This window comes from Brachyistius frenatus, unplaced genomic scaffold (assembly GCF_029030835.1).
Source record: "Brachyistius frenatus isolate BFR_SWC_R1_liver_20210118 unplaced genomic scaffold, ASM2903083v1 Contig_8, whole genome shotgun sequence".
Lineage (NCBI taxonomy): Eukaryota > Metazoa > Chordata > Actinopteri > Embiotocidae > Brachyistius > Brachyistius frenatus.
In genome coordinates this window covers 8360034-8385825 of record NW_027210607.1, presented here as the reverse complement: position 1 = coordinate 8385825, position 25792 = coordinate 8360034, and the positions used below count along the sequence as shown (strand labels likewise).

At 38.8% G+C, this 25792-nt stretch overlaps 1 protein-coding gene across 1 annotated transcript in view; it reads right to left on the bottom strand.

Annotated features, from left to right (window-relative positions):
* Positions 1-4350: 4350 nt before the first annotated feature.
* The window catches only part of wdr27 (WD repeat domain 27), a 41628-nt gene continuing 20186 nt past the window's right edge, over positions 4351-25792 (bottom strand). Inside the window, exons 20-24 of the mRNA XM_069690241.1 lie at positions 25658-25779; positions 22562-22659; positions 18932-19034; positions 15724-15822; positions 4351-5096 (exon numbers count right to left, since the gene is read on the bottom strand). Coding sequence (XP_069546342.1) covers positions 4992-5096; positions 15724-15822; positions 18932-19034; positions 22562-22659; positions 25658-25779 — 527 coding nt within the window. The 3' untranslated portion in view covers positions 4351-4991. The remainder of the gene's footprint in view (positions 5097-15723; positions 15823-18931; positions 19035-22561; positions 22660-25657; positions 25780-25792) is intronic.

The following is a 25792-nucleotide window of genomic DNA, read 5'->3' as shown; positions in this document are numbered from 1 at the left end:
CGTCTTTGTTCAGAGAAAGGTTGGCGTTTGGGTCGATGGGGTGAGTTAATGAACCTGAGAAATGTGCAGAGACTTGATGGTTTATACTTACATGCCAAACTATCATCTCATCTCCCTCTTGCACCTTGGCTTAATGGAGCTGACAGAGTGTCTTAACCTTATGAAGACCTCGGAGAAAGACTAAGTACTAAGTAAACTGTTTTTTCTTTTCAGGCTAAAATGAAAACTTGGAAAAATCAGCAGCCAATATTTTATCATTCAGCATCTGTCTGGACTCAGATATGGCTGTAATGGGCATTTGTTGAAGAGAACTAAAAGACAGTAGACCTAATTTATTATTTTATATTATTTTTCAATTTTGGAAGGTCAAAATACTGTTTAAAGTGATTTAAGAAGCCCGGTAGTGTTCCTAAATGTCCACAGTTTCGTTCAGCGATCTGGCACCTCGTGGTTACGCGCTCCTGTTTTCCCCATTTTTCCTTGCTGACTCCACAAGGGTCTTGTGTTGATTTATCGGAGTGTTAAGCGCTCAAATGTTTATGCCTTGTACCCTGGATGACACCATCTGCTACTAATCTGTATTTCCGTCGTCGTCTGCACTCAGCAGCCCAGAACTGCTCGGGACAGAGTCAAGTACAAAGACACTGATTTCCCCCGTCTGTCTTCCTGTGTGGCTCCATCTGGACATTTCACCAATATTTAACTCTACAGCTTATCATTCGTGCTCAGTCTTTACAGTTACATGGTACACTGCAGTCGCAAAGAGTTACTGAGCACTGAGGCATGTGATGCATCATTCAGGCCAAACAAGTATGACTGTATAATTGGAAGGTCACATAAGGAGAAACACAGGCCAGCTGACACCTGTGCCTCTTATTTAAGATTGTAAAACTTTTTGTTGTTCTTGTTTGATAAGAGGGGAGAAACTATTCATATAAAATCAGTGGTAAAAAAAAAAAAAAAAGCCCTTACATACAGTATTTTATCAGCAGAATGCATTAAAGAATTAATGCAGATGAGGTGTGTCAGATACTTGATCAAAGAGTCCTTGACTTTGCAGAGTGACAGGAAGACTTCATATTGGACCCTGACCAATCACAGTTTCTTTAGGACTCGTGTGATGTACACAGATGAGTAGGAAGAAGGCACCAGTGACCGAGTTCACTCTTCCACCTGACAGCACTAATATTAGCTCTTTTGCTTTACCATGTTTATATTTGTGCACGCGTAAGTGCTGTGTTCTGCGGACAGCAGCGTCACACAACACATGTAACATTGTTAAATGGGGTGAAAGAAAACACAAATGTTTCCCACACTAGTCTTTAGGACTGTTGGGATATTGAGAGCTGTCCCAGAGGCTGTCTTTGTTGGCGTCCACTGTAACACACTAAATAAGTTATTTGCACACCCATTGTACATTTCTGTGATTGATCTCCATGCTTTTTATGACAGGCCCTGGCAGGGCTCGCATCATGTGGTCTGATCACAGCATTTGTGTACACCAGACCGCCTCCAAGCTGAATCACCATTATGTTCCAGTAACAAGCAAAACAAAACAAGGACATTGCACATGAAAAGATGACCTTTAACATTGATCCCTTTATCTACTTTTTTTTTTTTTTTTTTTTTTAAATCTTTTACATAACACCTCTAACATTATGTTTTTCAGTAAAGCTTTGCTTAAGACTTGCTTGAGTCACTGTGATGACAGCAGCTTTTGAAATGAGCACAAATATTCCCCTCCCTTAACTTTCAGTTCATGAAAACAAAAGAGCAGAGATCTTCGAAACTCTTTGGGGGATCATTAAACTACACGTGTCTCGTGATATACATCTTATGAGTCAATGTGAAGGCCTGCATTCAGAGCGACAGCCAAGCTAGAGACCAGAGAGCCAGTGGACCACCAAACCACTTTACAGGCAATTAAACAGGCATGCTCAAACTATTGTATGTTTGAATTGTACATGCCATGATGCAAAATCATTTTTTGGTTGAGTGTTCTGAACTGTTCCTTCTCCCCGAGTGACACTGTGACTAGAACTGTCCCAGTATTTATTAAAGTTGGAGGCAGACCACATTCTTCTCTCTGTCAATTTGGATGTCAAAGTATTGTGAGAGATCAAACCCTGGAGCAGAATACATGATGTGTGGGTGTGGCTTTCCTTGAAATCCGTTTATTTTCAAGCATAAACAGGCCATTTTTTACTGGTGAGATCAATGCAGGGAGTGCACCTCAAACTGACCTCACACAGACAAGGAATGTGTGCACGTGGCAATATATTACTTTGGTTTGAGAAAGTGAGTTCGATGAATTTTCCTGTCGCAGGTTAATTCATTCAAGTGAAAATACCGACTTCTAAAAACACACACACATTCCAGCACACAAATGGAGAGAACATGGCTGCATAAATTTACTCCAAAGACAATTTATTATGTTGCGCTCCAGTAGAAAGTCTCTGATGCTTGCAGGAACACTAAAGCTCACCATGACAGGGTCGACTCAGCCTTGCCAGTACATAGCTATCTTTGTGGCATAAAAATACACACATACACACTCATACATAGATAATGTGGAGCATGACAAAGCACTTGATACCACGTCATAAATCCTATGCAGTCCTGCTTTCTTGAAAATGTAACATCAGTTTTTGTGATGGGAAATCTGGCAGCTCATATTGCACAACTTCAAAGATATATTTCATGACCTCGCTGAGGCTGGTCAAGCAATCTTCACAGGCAGTCAGACTTGGTATCAATTAGAGCACACGGTCCAAAAGGAACAAGTAAATCAAACGCAGAATATTGGACATGGCACAAACCACAGATGAGTGGTCTTCTGCAAATTTACCTCCGTCTGGGGGAGTGAAGCGCAGGCAGCTTATCAGTGGATTTATCACTCTATCACGAGTATCAGCGTCACATAATGCGTCAAATACACTATCTTTTCCTAATGGACAGGAGATGAGTGACACTTGAAGTTTCTTTCCACTCCTGAGTTCTCCCTCAGCTCTCAGTTGATGGTTATAACATGTCGGCAGTGATAATAGCAACATATTAGGAGTTAGGAGTTTAAAGAAGTCATAAGACCTGACTTCTACAGAAAATAACACATCAGTGAAATGTCCCCAGGAAATATTATTTCGCTCTAACTTAGAACTTTTTTGAAATAATACAACTATTTGTTGATATGATGGCAAACAAAATAAAATGTTAGGTGTCAGTTTTTCTTTTTAATACTTGAATGTATTTTATAATGCATCATGTGAGAGTATTACCAAACAAAAAAACATTTTAGATAAAAGAACGAGACCGTTTCAAATCAGCCAAATGAAGTAAAAGAATCTCTCAATCAAGGTTTTTTTTTTTTGCTCCCAACCCCGATTTGAGTCATTTAATCTTGAGTTTCTGGCAATAGTAATACCTAATATGGTACTTGTATTTTCCTAGATAACACATTTTTTTTAAATTTTTTATTTATACAAATTTATCCCATGAGCTTGAGAAAGAAAAGCGCCTGTTTTTCAATTTTTTTGCCAAGCAATTTTATCATTTAGAGGACTTGGTGTCCTCTCTAAAAAGTAGGTGACAGCATCGGCTCATTTGAGTTGAGCTAAGATGGGCCAGTTCTCAATGATGTAACTTTTTTTGCTGCAACATTCAAATTGGTCACATTGCACATATCACAAGTAGTGTTGCTGTTGTTTTCATTTTTAAAATATTTCCATGCTGCAAGTGTGCCGCATGTCAGGAAAGACTGCTGCATCCCACCACAAATTGTACTCTGTGTTTATGACACCCGTGCAACAGTTGATGTAAAACAAAAGGATTGGGGCTGAATATAGTTCAGTATAGCTGACACCTATCAGTCAAAAATGGCTTGACTGGCCTGGACACCAATATTTGAGATCGGCTCGGGACATCCTAAAAAATATGCACAGGTAATTTACTCCAATCAGAAGCTTTTCTTCTTACCAATTTCACTGGAGACAAAGGAGACCACAATAAGAACCTTCTCACTTAATACTTTTAAGTATATGGGACAAATAATTGTTTCAAACAATATCGCTAGTTACAATAAATTCTGTATAAAACAGGTTCATACCACCTAAATAACTTTCTTTGGAAATAAACTGTCATTGCAAACTAAAATCAGAGAGCTGGAAATGGAGTTGAGGTTCTGTCTCAGGTCAAAGACTACTGTGTAAGACGTTCGTTTTAATTTGTTTGTTACCCAATATCCAAGTTTGTCAGCTAGATAGCTACAGATATATTTATATATATATATATTGTGGTATCATCTGCAAATAATTAAACTACAGAAATAAATAATAATGGTAGATCATTTATAGAAACAAAATTCCACAATGTGAGATTTCATTCTTTTCTACTCCACATCAGAGTCGCTGACATTTTGTTGTGGCTGAGGCAGAAAGGAGTAAATGTACAGCTCAAACAATGTAGACGGGTGTGTCGGTACGAACAGTAGGAGCATCTGTGTTTCTGGCAGCCAAAAAGGTTGCACCCAGTTGATGTCATAGCTCTACACGTTGATCTGCTAAGTAGTGGTCATAAGCAGTGATATAGAAGTCCATCTGTTCCACAAAGTGAACAAAGTACATGTGATGTTTGAGCGTCCAGAATGTACAACAGATGGGATTAACTGCTAATACAATTGTTTTGGGGAAATATACCTACAATTATCTGCAATTGTAAAAAGTAACTATTCCATCAATTTAATTTTGTTAAATGAATCTGGTGAAAGACTAACAAAACACTGATATCCCTTTGAATCTCAGAGGAAATAAGTACTGTATATACAGGGAGTTTAATGAAGAGGAGTGAATTGAAATGGATGTCTCCTTTTGACAAGTCGAAGCAGAGAAGTATTGCCAATTAATTTTTTTTCACCTGTTTTTAATGTGATTAAACCAACATCTTACATTCTTCTGTCCCAGTGAAGTCTCAGCCAGCCTTAATGAAACCAGCTGTAATCACGCAGTCAAATTGGGGACAGCAGCACTGGTGTCATGAGACAAACGAGTCCCACTGCTGGCCTGAAACTGCCTGAGCTTCCCGTCCAGGGTCCCAGTTAGCAGCTGAGAAAGACAGAGAAAAAAGAATGACATCACGTTCAGCTTTTACTCTTGTGAATGTTCTCTCTCAGGAACTGTGTCACCGATCACTCACCTTTTTGGAACTCTCTATTAAGAGGGCCAAGTTATGTAACAGCACACCTGCTTACTTAAAGAAGACGAGCACCGCTGAGGTCAAGATACATACTGTGTTTCCCATCGAAATTCTTCATTTTCCATACCTGCTATTTATCACAGAAAATATAAAGCTGCCAGGCCGGCGCTCTGTTATGTAACTTTGTTTAATCAAACGTGGGGACCGAGGTTCCTGCCCGTGCGAGTCATAGTGAGTCACCTGTTTACAGATTGATACTGTAAGGCACCCACACATCAATAAACGAACATCAATCCACCTCTTGCACACAAAAACTCATCAGCGTGAGGATGCTGCATACAGACAATCAGTCCTTGACTATATTTCTTAGTGGGAAGTGTGCATTATCTCATCTTTCTATCAGCCAGTAGAGCAGATGAGGGTGACGAAACATTACCTAAACACTCTGGCAGCCAATCAAAGGCAACATCTATAGGAAACCATCCATTTGGAGTTCAGAATGATGCTTATGATACATATTAATATCTGCAGCTTTAAAAATAGAGTATATTATATAAGGTAACAATCATAACTCAAGGCAGTTCACAAACTGCTATGTTTTCATTTGATTTTTTAAGCACAACATGAAACTACTTCAAATCTATTTCATACTATTTCAAGCCAAATATAATTGTACCAGCCTTTAACACACTTCAAGTCTTTAAGGACTTCACAAATCCTAAATAAAAACAACCAAACAAGTTGCAGACTACATGGCAATGCTTTTGTAAATGTCAATGCTTGGATCAATATAATTTATGGGCATTTCAGAGATGTTTGACGGTTGTAAAGACATTATCTTTTGAAGTCTATTAACAAGAGGAATCTAAAAAAGCAAAAATGAGCCGCGCAGTGATAAAAAACACATTTGGTACAACAATTGTCCAAATTTTTTTCCGCCGTGTACTAAAGGCGTTTTATGCAGGGAAAATAATCTTTTACCAGCAAGCAAATGCCTGTGCTCAGAAAGGGAGTTACAATAGCTGGGAACTGAGGATGACTCAATCCTACTAAACTGGGGTGGATTTAATCTCCCCTTGAGGGATGAAAGTTGCAGCCTTTCTCTTATAGACACAGAGGATTTTCAAGTGTGTGTGAAGACAAAAGACCGGAAGTTTAAAAAAAAAAATTCAACCCAGTAAACACATTACATCTACATAACCAAATGTTTTTAATATATACAATTTCTTGCAACACTCCCACAGAATAAATAGTTTTTCTATATTCAAGGAGTCTTTCTTCACCATGATCTTTGGCTCAATGACCTTAATCAACAATAGCCAAAGTGTTTGGGTCCTTTCCCCGGGCTGTTAAGATAGCTGCTGAAAATTTAAGAGGGTCAGAGAGCAGCTTCATTAGCAACAACAGCTCTTTTTATTACATCCAAAACCATTATTGACAAACACTCATATAGACACACAGTGTAGAGGTGAAAGTAAATCACAGGTTTTCCAAAAAAGCAATAACAACATTAATGGAATTTTTATGTTTTACACTTGAATCAAACATCTATAATCCAACACATTTCACATCTCCAACCTTCAACCTGTTCAATTAGGCTGCAACAGGCTAAACTGATGAGGACTGAAGGTTTTGGGTCACCTTCACGGACAGAAGTCAGAACCTTTTGTGAACTGATGGACATATTGAATGGGGTCACAATGGGCCGTCGCAAGTGAGTTATTTGGTTTTCCTCAAAATCCCACTTCTAAGAAATAGTTTCTACAAGTTTGATCTCTGTTAAAAGATTTATTTACAATGCCAGATGTCCACATGTAGCCACTGTGATATATAGCAAGCTTCACAAGCATTTGTTTTAAACGTTTCACCTTTAATAATCTCAGACGAGGTCACACATAAGTCACAATGTAAAAAAAATATTTTCTATGGTGTTTATTTGTTTTTATATTTGGCATATAAAAACCTGATTCAAAGCTTTTTAGGAAATCTGAGTGAAATCGGATTGATAATTTGCATGGTCTGTCACGCGTGTTACACAATCTAAGTTATTGGCAGGAACGCTGGCTCAATACCACGAAGATAGGCCACAAATCAATAGTTCAAAGCAGGAATGAAAATGATGACAAGAATGCAATGTGGATTCGATTTTCAGTGGTGAACACTTGTGTCAAATATTGGCAGGCTGGATGACAGAAAGTGTCCGTCTGTAAGAACTGGCATGAACCAAAGCTGAGACGTTGATACTACGGGGAGCAATGTGTTCTCCCTCCCAAAGGATATCATTCATCAGTTGTAGAGCATAAACCTAAATAATGCCAACAGACCAAGATGTTCTGTACTGAACATGCTGAGAAAGGAAGGAAGATGCATGAGAGATGGGAAAAGGAGCAGACGGTCACCAAGGTTATCTCTGTGAGGAGCTTACACGATCTTGAGATCAATATAAGGAATGTCTAGTCTGTTGCTTGTGGTGATAAATTGGTGGTGACTCATATGTCACCATATGATCACAAAGACCTTTTTGACCTCCTATTAATCTTTACACATTCATTTATGAAGACAGGTGCTGGACCATCTGGGTGAATGTAAGAAACTCACAGCTTCCATGTTTGCTCCAGAAGCTGCTTGTTGGAGGTCCTTCAATAAAAGTGCAAGGAGAGTTGAAAAATAAAAGAAATAGTGAATATCTATTAAGGCCGAGACAATCACAGAATAAATGGATAAGTCAATTTGACAGTGTTGGAGCGCTAACCCTGTCAGGATCTCAACCACTGTAAAAGCACAATTAATGCCATGATCCTATTCAGTGCATCATAAATGTGAAGAAAACTAACATGGGTTTTTGGAACGTAGATTTCCACCTTAAATGAATCTTTTGCTTGCAAGTTAACAAACAACTTGAAATGAATCTATATGATACTCCTTTGAAAAGAGTAATTTCACATTTTTGGAAATTTGCTTGTTTACTGTCTTGGTGAGACTTAAATGAGATGATTATACCACTCTCGTCTCTGTGGCTGAACCTAGCAGCTGGTTAGCTTAATTTAGTATTAAGACTGGAAATAGGAGCAAACAGCTGGTCTGTAATCTGCCTCCCGGCACCACGAAAACTATCAACAAGATGCAAAAAGAAAAACAAATACAGTATGTTTGTGTCTTACACAAAATCTATATCAGCATATCCAAGTTACTTTAATGCATTAAAGTTGCAAACAAGACTGAAGGCTGTCTGTTATTCAAATTAAGCATCCTTAATGCAATATTTTGGGTATTCAGGCAAAGAAAAAAGACAGCACTATCAACCACCACCACGGCCAATAGATAAAATTCTGTCTACTACATGTGAAAGGTTTTGATACTTAAAAATGCCTCCTGTGACTTTGCAACTTCCTGTTCATTGCAGTTCCAGCTGTGCTGAACACAGGCCAGTTGATTTCGGAGAGGCAGTCTCAGCTCAGTCGGCTTCTCACTCTAATGTGATATTCTGGAGCAGACATCAGGGTCCACCTCTGTATTTGCTGTCTGGCCACTACAGTAAGAAGAGAGTGTTTTATTCTCTGGGGTCAGGCAAAGAGGAAACGAATTGATAAAATATTTAAAAGTAAAAAAAGAGGAGCTGAAGTGCTAATCTGGACATGATGATCCAGAACCCCCAGTGGACTGAACTCTGTCAAAGGTTTTCGAACCTGTTGAACTGAGGCGGCCACACTAGCTGCCACTGGCCTTAAGACGGAGAGCAGAATAATAATACATATTTCTACTGATACTTGACCTGCAAAATGACTTCATTATGGCATTCTATTCCTACATTATGTCATATGAATTAATTGTCTTTTAAACCATTTTTTGCTGTTGAACGTTTCACAAAAATAGAAATCAGATGCATTGTATATTGTTAAACTCATTTCATGCATTTATAGACAATGGCATTTAAACTATCAAGTTAAATAATTTAGTGATTATTATTATTATTGTTAATTAGGGGAAACTAGTTACTAGCTCTAGCTGCGTGTTAAGTAAGGCTGGCTCATTTATCACTCACCATAGCTGTCAAATACTAAATTAATAAACACAAACTGTGTCATAATGCATCACAAGAACCAAACATGTATTTCTGAAAGTTTTGTTTATTGCTGCATAAAATACAGGCTATAGTCCTTGTGCGGCTTGACGAAAAAGTAATGATTTTGAATGGACTTAATCTATTCCAAGATGCGTTTATTCAGGATACCTTGCACAGCAGCCTATCTCTGAGTAAGTAACATTATTCACCTTAAAAGTGACACAGCATCAAATTGACATCACTGGCAAACTGTTTTCTTAATTAATCAGTCAATAATTTTTTATAATAAATGGTTAGAAATTGTCCATCCCAGTTTCACAGAGTCGATGGTGATATCATTAAATATTTAGTTTCGTCCAACAAACAGTCCCAACCTCGAAGATATAAAATGTAATGTTATATGAAACAGATAAATGCAGAAATTCTTCATATTTGAAAAGCTGAAAGCTTCTTGTCAATTTTGTGTGGCAAAAAAGTATTGCAATGATTAATTGATTTGTTTTGAGCTATTTTTTTTTTTATTGCTCAACTAATAATTTACAAATTTGTACTGGTTGTGCTGTGCTGCAGCCCTGGGACAAACTCCAGGGATGCTTTTATGCCCCAGTCCATCCATCTAAGGAGTGTGAAGAACTGTTTAAATGCAAAATGTCCACAAATGAAATGCTACAGTCAGAAGGTCTGATGGGAAACCAGCTGCACTTTTTGCCTGCCTGCAGAGAGCAAAGATGATAAGAGACTGACATATGGAGACAAGAATAGCACTGAGCATGAAAGTCACTGAGATGATTCACTTATTGCTCATCTTAGTTTGGACAATGTACGTGTTACGTTTTACAGACAGCTGCTTGTGTCAGTAAGTGGTCACAGTCCTGCACTTACTCCAACACAAGAAGTGCAGATGAGATCCAAAGTACTTGAGAGAAAGAGTTCAGAAGCTTATCACTGCCCAAAGACTGAAACAGAAGACAGGGCTTCATTGATCTTAATTCATTCTGATTCTTACGTTGAAATAAAAATAGCACTAATGTGGCTTTCATTTCATGTCCTGTTCCAACAAACACACACGTGTATTCATTTAAAAACTGACAAGATAAGAAAGAGTTCACCACTGTTTCTAAAACAGAGGGGGAGCAAAGCAGCACCAAGCGCAATGCAAGAGTCCTTGCTGGTTTCAGACTTGAGCAGTTGTCATTTCCCCGTCCAGTTCCCCTATTATTTAAACAGCAAATGTACTTAACACCCATGTGAGCACCCATGGGCGTGTTGGTCAGGAGCATTGTTAGCGCATTGCTATCTCGAGGTATAAAGCGATTGCGTATTAACCCAACAAAAACCTAATCTTTAGTCAATGATGCAATATTGTACTGTTACTTTAAGGGTGCATTATTAAGAGAGTAACGTGTGCCTCCATAGTTGTGTGCACAAAATGCGTACACTGCTCGTTGCACAAACGTGGACATGCAGCAGCACACAAACATGAGAAAGCTTAAAAATAAAAGGATTATAATGTGAAAGATTATTATCATCTACATCAATCTGTTCAATCTGCACATTAACAGCGCTCTTTCTCACTACTCAGCAAATTCGCTATTATATTAGCAAACTGCCAAGACGCAGGCTCACCTAGCTTTTAAAGGGCATGGGAGATGACGCTGTGATTAATCTATTTCATGTTATACTAAAAACACCTATGAATAATCAAGAGACTAAATGCAAACCCCTTTGAACCAAGCATCTTACTTTGTGCTCAGATTACCTGCAAATAAACGAGCCAGAGTGGGTTTGGAAACAACCTAAATGCACTTGCGTTTCAGACCATGCATCCAGATTGTTAAAATAGAACCAAGGGTGTTTAAGTGTCTTCCTCAAGGACACTTTCACAGAGACAAACTCACTTTAAAATAACTCATCTTCACTTCACATGACCTGATCTTTGGCAAACAGAGACGTTTCCATTGCTGATGTGGAACAACGTAATTGGAGCTATCGTGGCTTGGGATGAGACAGTACAGAGATCTGACTAACCCAAATAGAGCACAGCGTCATGAAGTCTGTTTCTCTAGTCTGACCTAGTAACCCGTTTCTCTAAGTCACTGTTGCTTTGCCTCCGGCTACAGCATTTTTCTTTGTTTTTACTTATAATCCCGAAGCACTCAAGAATCCTTGGAGAAAGTACCTGCGGATAGAGTGTCACGGCCGCTTGTTTTCAGACACTGAGCACAGTTTAGTTTGCCTCCTTCACATGTTATCTCAAAAGAAAGTGTGAAAATACTTCTGCTCAAATTTGCAAATCAACTTTTATAGGAGCACATTTAGGTCCAACACAAGGAAGCTTGCAAAACTTTAGAGGCATACCATATGAAATTCCACCCGATTTTACAAGACAAACAAAGTGAAGTGACAATAAAAGCTGGGACCTCTCATTACAGACAGGAATAAACCTGAGGGAATGAACCCCAGAGGTAGATCTGCCTGCTTGATGGTCTTTTAAGTATTAGGGTGGAAAACATGAGTGAAAACTGAGTGGAAAATATGCATTGAATTATCTGTCTGGGTCTTGCATCAGAAGATTCTCACAGCAGTAAATATGGAGAACATCTGGCCCTCAAACGTGGCTAGAAAGCAAGGTGAGCACAGGTTGGGGACACTTTTTGCCAAAGTTTTTTTTCATAAGAGAAATCGCAGGCTCTGGAAATACAGCTGTTACCATTAGATCACATGGCCTTGGTCTCAGTTAACTTGAAGACTGACCAGCCATTTCCTGGGAATTCTTGAACTTTCAGTCATTTTTAAACATTTCTCTTTTTGCCAAGAAAGGAAAAATGAAGATAAATTGGCATGCATCGATTTGATAAATGAAATCAAGTTTAACTGATGTAGATGCTGCTTCATGGAGTTGAGCCAGGCATGCAATATGTCAGTAGCAGGTCTACTGTCTGAGGAACAGAAAATAAACACTAATACTTTTCAGTTAATGTGAAGTAGAGCTTTTTGTGACTCTCCATGCTTGTATATAGGAGCAATTCTACACAGTCAGCAATATTTAGAGGATGATCATATGAGCACTTTTCTGTAGGTGTCTCCTGCTGAAGAGCATGTGATGCAGGTAAATGGACCATGAGTTAGTAACTGAAGAACAAATTATAACCTTCCATTTTTACCACCAGGAGAAGTCATAAAAGTGCTATGGTTGTAATCATAACATTTACTGAGCCTGCATGTCAAGAGACCCATCTCCAAGCTGCCTCCCCCTGACTGGTTTCTTCAAACCAACCTGAAATTCATTAGCAAAAGAAAGTGCCTCAACGATCCTCTGTGGTGAATGCACGTGAACATCCCCAGCTGTACACTCCCTGCATTCACATAACTGCATGACAAATGCTGCGTTCAAATGGAACTCGTGAGCTCGTGGTTACAACATGGGAACTTGTCTGCACCGTATGCTTGGCGTTCAAGGGGTTAAGTCCTAAAACCACGGTTCCTAGGCAATGGCAACATGGACAGTGTCTAGAGGCCACAGAGGTTAACAATTTAGCAAGCGAACAGGGAGATAATGTAATGCAGGAAATGCAGAGGCACAGAGGGAAAAGATGAGGCTGTTGGGAAGATCAACATTTTCTTCAGACATTGGCTATTATCTAAGTTATGAATACAAACGCTACATGACTAAAATTCCAATATATTAGCTTAACATCGAACAAAAATGTATGTTCCATGGCCTCTGCAATTTCCGTAAAACGTCAATAAAGATGTCACAACTCGTGAACTCGAGTTCCGACGTTGTGAATACCACGAGGAACCATTCATATGGACTCCTCTCGTTGTGATGTGTGACTTGTGTCAACTTTAGTAAAGTGAACTTCTGTTGTCTGCTAATATTCAACAAAACAGGCAAAAATGACTGGTGTCCCCCCACAAGACCCAAACACTGTATCTAACTAAATATTAATATGCCAGAGCTCTTAGTACATGTCAGCATCAACATAAGTCTTGCACCATCTTTTAACCTGGATTGAATGAGGATATTCCCAAGAGCTGATTTTCAAGACACGAAGACTTGGCATGGCTCTCTATTCAGTGAGCCCTCCAATTTGATTTCATGCATTTGTGAATTTTACGATTTCTCTTTGCAGGTTTCTGTAGTATGAGTTGGCCAGTAACACAAATCTGAGAATTGAAACCAGCAAAGACCAGGAAAAGATTAATCATAAACAGAAAAATGACATTGTATGTAAATTCTGTTTTATAAAATTAACAACTTAAAGTAAAATAATCTATACTCTGCTCTTATTTACTGTAAAACGTTTTTGATGATTTTGACAAATGTGAAAATTTCTATAGAAAGAGGCCCCGTTTGTATTTCTGTAATACTCCCATATATAACACTATGATATAATACAACTATAGTACGTGTTCACGTTTGTATCTTAATTTGTGATAGACATTTTCAGTTCCATAAGATCAAACCAATATTTTAATCTATTAACCTGACACCCGTGGTGGAAAAAAACAATTAAGCCTCAGTTTTTTCCGTTTTTGCTTTGACCGCATGTCCTACCAAATGAAACAGAAAGTGCAAAAGTACTGATGTGAAGCGAGCATGCTATGACTGATGAAGTGTGTCTTCAAGCTCCGCAGATCACTGTAACTCAGCCAGTTAATGGCCATGGACCAAACTTTCCACTTGCAAACTCAAAAATCTGAATGTATCATTCTGCTGCAAAGTTGAACAGACTTAAGTTACGCAGATGGACATGCAGATTTAAGACATGTGCGTTGAGACGAGAAGACAGTCAACAGGTCTCATGAGACGTCCAGTCGAGGTTGGGATTTTAGATTTTAAAATGCAAATCTACTAGTTTTGAACAGTTCCAAAGGGAAACCATTAAAACAATAAAACATTTTGAAGGGGAACAGTTTCTATGTAAGAAACACTCTAAAGGCTAATAGAGACATTTAAAGGATGCTGGTGGAAGATAGCACTGGAAACATTGATTTTCCTGTCATGGCAATTTAAGATTGACAAAGGTCGTTTCCAGGCCGTCTTTGGTGAGATTCCCTTCACTCCCAAAATGTCTGTGACTAAACTAGTTTAGTTTGACAGCAGAACAAGCAACGAAAACAGCTTTAAAACCACTATGAGGGGCCAATCTGAAACGTGGAGCAACAAACTGAAGCCTTCAAAGCATGTTTGACATATGACACTCACACAATACCATGCATATTGAATTCTGTCTCGGCTGCAAAACCTTAGACAGAATAGAACAAAATGACACAACACTAAGCTGTATGGGATCTGGTAAAAAAAATGATAAGGAGTCAAAATAAAAAGGTGGAATAACTGGACTGAACAAGTAGAACCTTGCATACATTTTCTGTCAACTGTGGATCTGTGCAGCTTGTTACAACCTGCAGTCAGACAGTCACACAAGTGGATGAGCACAGTACACAAAGCAGGCTACTATCCCACAGGGCGGTCGGTAGTCATTATCTGATTGGACTATAAACTGTCTACCTCTTGTTTTACCCGCAGAGAGATTTGGGAGATATTCACTTTAAATGAAAACAGTCATGTTGCAGGAGGCTAACATTTAGTCACTAGTTTGATATTTCTGCAGTGTTTGTAGACACAAGCAGCATTTTGATTTGGTTTGTCCAAACTGAAATTCTAAGGTGTGTACATTTTTGTAGATACGTAGCACTTTGTATATCATGCAGTACATAAAGACAGCTCCATGGAAGCAAACAGATGTTATACACCAGAGCGAAATGTTGAGCCTGTTTATCTTTTAAAAAAATTTTTTATTATTCCATGGCTATTAGTAGAACTTCTGTGAGGTTATTGACAGTCACCCACCATGAACTTTGGGATTTCTGCCGTGACCTCAGCCTGAGAATATCCTACTTTCACTAAAAACACTTAGAAGTAGAGATGGTGCATATCTGTTTAACCAACTGACTCCATGCAATATTTGTGAAAGCTATGTAAATATTATTTTTAAACAAGATAATATGAAGTTTTTAATCACACCAGTGTTTACATTAGCTATTTATCACAAGGTGCTCCTGGTGTTTGTACTGTATCCTGAGTACTCACTTTATGTATTACACAATGTTTCCTAGATAAAATTTCAGTAAAATATAAACATCTATTGAAACTTTGAAAGTATGACGACAGAGGTGAAGCTATTTCTTCTTTGACCTGTGATTGACACTGCTCTTCATTGAAACCATTTCATCTTTGCTTTGAAATGTTTTTCCTTTATACCTGTTTGAGATGCTTTAGATAATTAACAATATTTGCAATTAAAATGTCAGTTTGTTGTTCAGGATGCAGGAGAAAAACATTCAAATTGGCAAATGAGAAATTGAGATCTAGAGAAAATTGATTCTTATTTAAGATGATGAGATCATTCAGTTCTGTGAGACGGGACTCTGACCGCATGGCAGAGTTAAAGAGGGATTCTTACCTCTGGAGTGGCAGGGTTGAAAGTCACACTGAGCACCGTGTCCGAGTGTTTCTGAAGTTTGTGGAGGTAGGTGCTGCTTCGAATGTCGTACAAGTAGGCCTGAAAAGCAATGAGACGCGTTAACGAAAGCAGGAACTGCAATCATGCAGACATGTTCACCTATAAGGCTCGATGAATATGTACAAAGATGTGCGTATAATACATACAATACACAAGAAAGTTCAGACTGAACAAGAGGCACATTTTAGTTGCAGTACAACTGTATTAAAAGTCTCTGGAAAGACAGGTAGACACAAACAGATGCAGATTTGCTTGAAGGGATTGCTTCAACTTTAAGGCAAAACTTTGTGCTTATCCTGTTTTGCATTCCAAGTTTGAGCTTCAGCACACACAAAAAAAGGCCGGATCTCAGGAACTAACTGTCCATGATAAATATTGACTGTGGTCACACTGGACACAGCATGTCTGACTGTCTGTCTGGCAGTATTCAGCCAAGGACACATTCTTATCGTTATCGGAACCAATGTGTTCCTTGAAGTTGAGCCCTTGTGAGAGTAGAAACAGAGAGGTTTAGCAACCGGGCACGGCCACACGTTGTGGCCTCTCTCCTCGATGGAGCTGCTGCCAATAAACATCACTGCATTGTCACCCAGAGCGGTCTCCTCTGCCTTCTTCTCCTCATCTCCATGATTTCCATCACAACACACGTGCAGTTAGCACAGCTAGTATTGATTGTTTGGAGTGAATAATCAAATATTCCATCTGAACACTTTGAATACTCTACATCATAGTTTCCTGTAAATATTATGACACTGATTAGAGCAACGGGAGTTTGTAACTGTGTTCAGAGATCGGCTTGACAGTGCGATTTGGCTCATGTTAATATCAGCAATCAGACACATAATGTACAATATCTTTGCCAGAATCAGTTATCCCAACTGCCAAATTCAAATGACTGGAGATACGTTCCACTGTGTATGAAAAAAAACTTTTTTTTTTTTTAAATTACAAACTAAATATGGAGTATACAAAAAAACTCACCTATTAGTTATCTCATGTTTCTTTTGTATTTTCTGACATTAAATAGTCTAAAATTAAAATCAAAGTTTCCTGATTTCCTGATCAAAGTGCTGGAATAAATGCTTGTGTTAAAGTATTGAACATTTGTGATGCACAAAGCAGTTTCTGAAGGCTGGGTGCTGAATGCAGCTTCAATTATAAACTCCAGAAAATATACAATTTACAAAAAACAGCACTCATGGTGAAGCTTGTCACACACATAGCACACAAAATACTTAGCCCTTTAAAATGAAGCGGTCATTGACACTGACTAACAATCTTAAATGAGCCATTGCTGATGAATTAGTTATTTTCTGCTTTAGTTGTAAAAGCCTTGTTAATCCTCATCTTTGTGGGTGTTAAATGGGTGAGGATTTTACACTCGACTTTGGGTGAATTAAAAGACATTTGCGTGCTGCTTGAGTAATCCTCTTAGAATCAACACTTAACTACTGAAACCTTACAGTAGATTTCTGACTGTTATCAGCTTGTTAGCACCAGTTTTTTCCTGAATACAATCACTACATTTTAAGACAAAAAATTCATTTGCTTCAGTGCCAGGACCACAGATAAAACCAGATGTGGGGATGTTTGTTACCAGACGACGACTCATCAGATTCCTGCAGCTGTTTTGCATTATGCTTCCTTGAAAAAACGAAACAAAGAAGCTTCAAGCGAGTTCTGTCAAAAGGTCCATGGTTAGAGTGACTCCTGTCTAAGGCATATGAAGTGTATGGTGCCTAGATGGGAATTATATATTGGGAGGGAAAAAAAACTTCCTTGAGGAATGCTTAAATATCCCATGGATCCCCTGATGTATCAATTTGTGTCAACAGTAACTGGAGCAGAGAGCAGGAGCAACAGTGGCTGTGGTATGAAAACTGAATCACCGGGCATACATCTTGATTAATATATTTAAAAAACAAAACCGTTATCTTCTGAATAATCAATTCAACATCAAATTATAAGAAGAGGAAAATAAGGTGAATGGCACATATCTTTAAACTGTATATATAACCACGACCACACTGAAATCATATTCCACTTGGATTGCTTTTGGCCTATTTTTTGGGGGAAAATGTGTAATATGATCTAGGGAGTCTTTTTAAAGTATTCGGATTCCTTTTTTTCTTTCTTTTTTTTTCCATGATTTCTTTTTGATATATTAGGACAAGTACAAATGTGTCTGGCTTATGGAAGTCTCAGGGCAGCTACAAATAAATACGATGCAGCTCACTACCGTATACTCTCCCAATTTCCAAGAAACCTTGGAAATGTCCGATCTCGACAGAGATGCTCTCAAATGCTCGTGCTGTGCTGAGTCCCTATACTTAATAATAACCAGCAGCATGCATATATTATTCCACTGCTTTCAACAAGCACGTACACCAGAAGAAAAGAGAGATGGATAAGGAAAAGGGAGGCTGTCTCCTGAAGACGTCTTAAAGCAAGTAGAAGGCACAGTCTGGGAAAGCAATTAAACAGTTCTGCTTCGACATGAATGTTGAATTCGACGTCTTTGGAAAAAGGCTTGAACCCCAGCAAAAATCTTTTGAGTCAACTACAAACAGTCCTAGCCGTAAATAAAGTTCAAACTGACAAAGATATGCTGCTGTTTTCCTGCTGTCTTTCACCTTTACTAGGTAAGTTGTATTAGCAGTTTTAACTTGTGTGATTGAGTTGAGTAGACGGATAAAAGAGAGGAAAGAATTCCAAGCTTGGGGTGCCACACAAGAAAAAAAACATGGCAGGGGAAGGGGGGTGAGTCGATATGGGAGAGATCTCGGAGATATGAGGGGGCTAGATCATGAAGGCCTTTGAATGTGAGGAGGAGACTTTTAAAGTTTATCCTTTAGGTCACAGTGAGCCAGTGAAGCTGGAGGAGGAATTCTGCAGTCAATGGCTTTAAAAACAATCTTGTTGAGGCTTTTAGACAACAACATTTCTATTTCAAAACCTTACACAGCTCCTTAAATAATGTTTTTAATCATTCGTTCATCTGTTGATTATAATATACATGTGGCTTTGATGGGCAGCCTCCCTAATTGCTTTGTCACCTTGTTCAATTTCATGGCAATAAAGAAAATTAGGAATTGTCATGGTAATTACAGTACGCTGTAAAGAAACAAACAAACAGATTACTACTTACACAGTTATCCTCAGAGCCTGAGGCAATGAACCGGCCGCATGGTGAGATGGCTGTCGAGCACGGATGGCAGCGATTGACATGGCTCTCATAGCGCCGCACACAACTGGGGAGGAGATGCACAGTGGTGAGAAATGAATGAGGTTAATAAACTCAAACCAACTTGATGTGAAAGAGCGACTGAATGTTTGACTGGTTAAAACATCACCACTCACAGATTGTATTTCTTAAAACCAAGTTTTACTGGCTCGCTGTGGGATTAAAATCAATTTACATATAATTCCTGTCTTGTCTTATTCCAATGGTCAATTATGAATACATAATAATTTGTATAAACTGATATCATTTAATCTACTAAAATTATGTTACCCAGAATTCTGAGTACCAAGAAAGTCTGTTTGAAGTCTATGTTGAAGTGATCTGTTGACGATCCAACGCATTCACCTACGAACTGTAAGGAGAATGCCACTCTGCAGACTTCACATTTCGAACCAGCTGAGGGCAAAGATTTGAGCATGACTCAAGCAAAACAGAGGAAAGAGAGCGTAGTAAATGATGAATGGCCCCCCTCACACAACTTCTGTGCTGTTTCATTTGGTTTGCAACAGCATGTAATGTCTTTACAATACCACTCACAGTCAGCTAAGCCAGCGTCTCTATATGGGCTGGCATGTTGGCAATGAGAACATGGCTTTGACATTCACATGCTAATGTCATTAAGCTGGACTAAAAGTAGGTCATATTCACTGGTGACCATAAAGAAATGTGATATAGCCAGTACCAGTGAGCTCTTGAGACATACATGAGGTGGACATAGGATACACATTAATGTAAAATGCAAGTTAATGCAAGGCAATAAATTCAAACTTTATGGAGCCAATGTTTAAATGTCATTAAGACTGCACCAGAGAAGTGTTGAATTAGCTCTATGGAATTTTCTCTTTTCGTTAGTTGTTGTTTTCCTGTGGTGTTCATTTGCATTATTATATTTTGTATGGTGTATATTTAATTTGTCCAGTATAATGTCAGCGTGCTGTCAGCTCACTATGACATCGGCCCATACAGCCCTCAAAACAGTAAGTTACAAAGTCTTGCAGCAACTGAGAACATGCTGCAAAAAAGGGACAAAATATATATTCTTCTGTCAAGTCGTTAAAGTGTAAAGAACCCCTTACAGACTTGTTAATGATAAGCTAGCAAATGAAAATTGGGCATGACTGACTGTGTAGCCAATCAAGTGGGAAAAAATAGAGGCAACAAAATGAAGGCAAGACAGCCCTGAGCTTTGAGTGTAATGATGATGGACAACTGCAAAGCGGTCTCCAGAGAGAGAAAATGCAATGAAAAACAGCAGAAGTTTTGGTAAATCCTCCTACATTTGTACAATTTCACTTGAATTCAGAAATATTGAAACACACACACACACACAGACAGACAGACAGACAGACAGACAGACAGACAGACACACACACACACACACACACACACACACACACACACACACACACACACACACACACACACACACACACACACACTCTCCATGTTGTGTGAGTGATCACTATTGGGCATTTTTCTGATGACTAACACAGGCTGCACTGGAGGGTCTGTTCCTGTTGAGTGGGAGCCTGTGTGGTTACTGAATCCATCTGGGTAGTCATCAAGGTAATCAATCGGCTAATCATAGCTCATTACTTGCTGCCAATGTTCAACTGTTTCAGTGCGTATCAGGTGAATGCTTTGCTCTTTCTTGTAGTATTTTTTTGTATTCAACGCAGACATATTGATATATTTATTCACCGAATTTATTGTGAAGCATTTATTTATGAAATAAGGGAAGGTCAATCTGATTTAAGGGGATAACATATCTGAACTAAAGAGGAACCATCTGCTCCCTATCTTTAGAATCAGCATCTGAAAGGATCTGATTGTAAAGCATGCTAAATCCTGATGTGTACCCATTAACTAGAACAGTGCACACTAAAACACATTCATCACTTTGAAAATACAAGTGGAGAGTGAAGGGTGGGGGATTTAAAAAAAAACAAAAAAACTTTAACCAATATAGTGGTTCAGTCAAATGGAGTTGTGTGTCTGATTATGAAACTAGACTGTGCTGCACAATGGTCGTGGTCATCACTCATCTTTATGAAAAACAAGTCCTAAAAAAAACAACAACATTAATTCATGACATTTTCTTGATAAAATGGCACAGATCGGGCAAAACTGAAGCTGTCAAACTAAACGTGACTTCTTATTTCATTACGGAGATTTGTGAGAGAATATCCTATTATCTGCCTATCGGCTAAAGTTCCATTTCATGGTGGTTTTCTCGTGCTTAAATTAAACATCACTATAACAGTTAGGAATAGGCACTAACAACAACAGCTATATGTATCTCAATATTTCATTGAAGTTCATTGAATAGTTTAAAGGGTCAGTTCAGCAAAATCACATGAAAAATAAACAAAAAATGTTTCTCTGCAGCCAGTCTAACACAAAGATGAAAATAGAATTTTGATTGCAATGATCAAATAATCTGAAAATTATATGTAAAAACACATAAAAACAATGTGTTTCCAGGCATGTACTTCAGTACTTACTTGTTACAACATAAGTGATTCTGATGAACATAAAACCTGGAACTCACTTAATGACTTTCATTGGCTGCAAATCTCACATAAAGAGAAATACACAGAAACCTTAATTTATATGCTATAACTCATTTTGTGGTTTGCACTAGCTACTTTGAAATAATAACTGGAAAAGCTGACAAAATGAAAAAAAAATACTCGACATATTGCTTTAATGCATCCATGTGTTTCACCTCAGAGGAACTGCATCTGCTAAAGGATGCTTAATAAAAGCTCTCAAAACCAGGAGTTGACCTGGAAACGAGGCACAAATATTTATCAGATAGCAGTAGGGTTTTGATGGAGTCTGGGACACAGAGTTAAACATGGAAGCAGTCTCAGACATGAAAGAATGAAATACTCAATAATACCTTCTGCCGGGCCAAAAAGAACATTGTGAGATCCAGAAGGGCCTTCTTGAATTATCTGCCTAATATGGATATTTGCTGTGCAGAGCCAAATAACAGCTTTATGCTTTGGAATTTGAACAACTGCCGATTCACTCATCAACTGAGGAATGTTTGCGTAAGAAAAATGTTGATGTAGTTTGAATATAAGGAAATTTTGCACTCTGTATTTGGACATTTAATGCTCAGAGGTATTTGACACATTTGATGAAGCAGCTGAACAGCCAGTGTGAGGGCTCAAATAAGTTTAAGTGGACTCATATTTAGGTTGAATTCAGATGTAACATGTAACATTTATGCCAAAATAATATTCTTTCATAATGACAAAGAAAGTTGTTCCATATAGCAATATTAGGCAATGTTCAAAATGTCATGGAAAAAGCAAAGGAATACTTTATTTGTTGTCTCCATTCAGTAATTAAATGCCAACAATATTGTGTTCAGGGGTTTTGAACATTATTTCCTTTCTAGAAAGTCTGAGGAAACTATATAGACAAATAGCATCTTCCTTGTACTATTTTCTTTTTGACAGATTTTCACATTAAAAGTGCATGAATTACAATTCCCACAGAAAGTATTATATCAATACGAACCTAAGTGTACGCAGGTCCCAAATCTTCAGACCATCGGTAACTGCACTGGTAAGGAAGAGGTTGTATGAGTCTGGAGCCTGGCTGCTGAACACGGATCCCTTTAAAATATACACGATAAATAAAACTGCTTAGTCAGCACATTCTTGACTGAAATTGGTTGTAAATCAGCTGCTGTTATTGTCCAGTCCTGGAAAATTATTTTTCTGCGTGTCCTGTATTGGCAAAAACTTTTCACATTATTATTCCAGGTAGCATATATACTAATAAAAAGAAGGTGATATTAAAAACAATTGAAGCACAATAGGTCTGGATAAAAATGCAATTGAAGAAAGATTGTCATTAATCTGTCTTTTGTATTATTTTCCATCCTTTATCTACCACAATGAGATTGGCTGCAGCTAAAAATGTTTCCACTGCATATCTTTAGATAAATTCCATATACGCCTTCCAAACCAAGTTATCAGATGATATAGTGAAACGTGTGAGTGAGGGAGAGGAAAAGAGAGGAGCGGTGGGGGTGTTTTTTGTTTAGATTTCCATTAAGAGTGTGAGAACGGGAGTCTGAGAGGGCATTTCCAGTTCCATTTTCCGAGAAGTCCTCTGCTCTGATGAGTTCCAGGTGAATTTTGCAGAAGAGGCGATGGAAATTTGAAGTGGGGAAAGCTGCCTCTCATGCTACAGTTCCTGATGTTTGGTTTGCCTCGGGATGAGAAAGCAAGAGGGGAGGGCAGAGTGATGTTATGTGTGCAGTCTCTGGGCAGGGGCGATCCCTCTGATCCGCAGGTACTAACCCAACAGCACCCAAAGGCCCATGGGCACCCAGGCGGAGAACACCATGTTGACGCAATAGCCAAGCTGAAACAACACACCGCTGGCTTTCCACAATGTATAGCACACACAATAGCTGGTGTGACAAAGAACAGGCACCTCTGGGTTGAAGGAATATGGTCAGCTGTGTGCTGAAGAGTGAATCGCAGCGGAATGGGTTAATGTACTTAATCCAGGCCACTAGCTGCAGTGTATCCAGCTAATCCAGGCTGGCCTCAGTGTTAGAGGTCCAAATACAGAAGTGAAGGCTCAATGGGTACAGTGATCCCTCTCCCCCTCCCTCTCCCTCTTCCCCTCCCTCTCCCTCTCACCCCCACCACCAGCACACACGCACACCGAACAAACTGCCACGGCAGCTCCTCCTCCACTGGACTGATCAAGGCAAAACATGGAAGTACGCAAATACATCAAAATGGATTCATTGATGACGTGATGTTTACTCTGAGGGATTCTTGTCTTTCGCCTTCTGATGTGTTTCTACCCGACTTGATTCAGTTATCTGCGGAAAGATGGAGGAAATAGCTTCCATTACCACCACATCTATAATCAAAACTGGTGCCAGAGTGCAGCAGCAACACGTGCACTGTGTGTGTCAAAAAGCGCGTCTTCGGTAATGAGTGGTTGTGATTGTGAAAAGGGCTGCAGGCTTATTTTCCACTGTTTAGCACTCAGCAGAGGATCTGAAGTCCTTGGACTGACACACAATGCAACTGGGGCATTGTACACAGGCACGCTGACAAGCACAAATGAAGCGTCTTTGTCTTGGTCCAGCCAACACACAACACATAACCTCTCTCATCATTACCTTATGAACACTGTTGCCACCGCCGGCTAATGTGAGGTTTGAAAAAGAGTTGAAGGTTCACAAATTTTACCCACGTTACTCAAACACGGAGAAGCTTCTCTCCTGATCTCGTCGTCTTTGTACTGGACACAGACACGCACACACTCCATATTTTTATGATGTATAGTAATGTATAGTTTTGTTGCCGTTACAAAGCTGGCACGCAATCATATAACCATACATGTAGAGAACCCATGATGCTCATTTTACTGTAAAATGTGATGAGATAGAAATGGAAAAAATATGCAGAAACAGACTTTAATGTATGGTTTTTATAGTTTCAATTTGAGTGATGCAATAGTCTTTGTAGCACTACACTGGCTGTGGATACAGGCCCAAACTGTCTACTTGTAGGACACCAGCAAATTGGGTCCACATTGGTTCAAGACAGTGATGTGGAAGTAAAGCCACATAAACCCAAACTGCATCATGGAACAGCATTACTGCAAGGCCATCATCCAGCATGGAATATCCTCCTGCCATCCCCTATGGCAGTCTTAATCCTAATGCACCAGGGACTTATATTCAAGATGAATGATACTGATGATGGCACATCCTGTCTGTCTGTCATGGAAGCTTTTGGATAACCATGACATTTTTTTTAACCATGACCTTTTTTTTTATTCACACCACAAACTAACACTTTTATTCCCTCAAAGACGAACTGTGGCTTATGTAACTCGCGAAACCCTCATAGATTTCTTATGCAACCGTAAAACAACTGCCAACTAGCAGACCCTTCAAGAATAAGATGGAAGATGGGGCTCGCAGTACCAATTGATGCCAAGCCAAGCAAATTCTTTTGCTGTGTGGGTTAGGTCTAAACGTCATTCAGTCTGCGTGCGGAGTGATGAGATGTCTCTGCCTCTATATATTCACAAAGGCCAGAGGTTAATGGAAGATTTAGTCAAACTACCAACTAGAAAAACTCTGTGAAGCAGATTTATTAAAAACTCAGAGGAAAAAAATGATGAGTCTTAGAAAGTGTTTGTTTTTTAGTAATTGAAATCATTTTAAAGAAAAGTATCATTTTCGGGATACGAGTGCACATGGTTTGAAGTAAACCTTTTAAGAATAAAAGAAGGAAACAGTGGAACAAATTATAGTATGAAATAATTTTGCAGTTTAACAATCACACTCACTTCTTCAGCTGTTTCCAGTTTTCCTAAAAAAACTATTGAATTCTGTTCCTCTGGGGCAGGGGATACTGCCATCTACAGCTATTTCTCCAATGTCCATTGAATAAACTGCTGCTCTGTACATATTGAAATTCATTATTCTGTACATCACCTCACATTTTCTGTCATTGACGCCACAACTTAACAGGATAATATGTAATCTTACATATACATACAGAGGATGGAACATTTTAGTTCCTATTTGGTTTAGTTTGTTTTGCCACAGGAACATTTAAATGGCCTCACCTGGTTCTGTGTGATGCAGTGGACAGCTCTGCTGTGGGCATCAGGCAGCTCTGAGGCAACTGTACCTTTGTTCATGTCAAATACTTGTATGGACCGATCTGAACCACACACCAGGACAATATCTGAAGCAGCTTT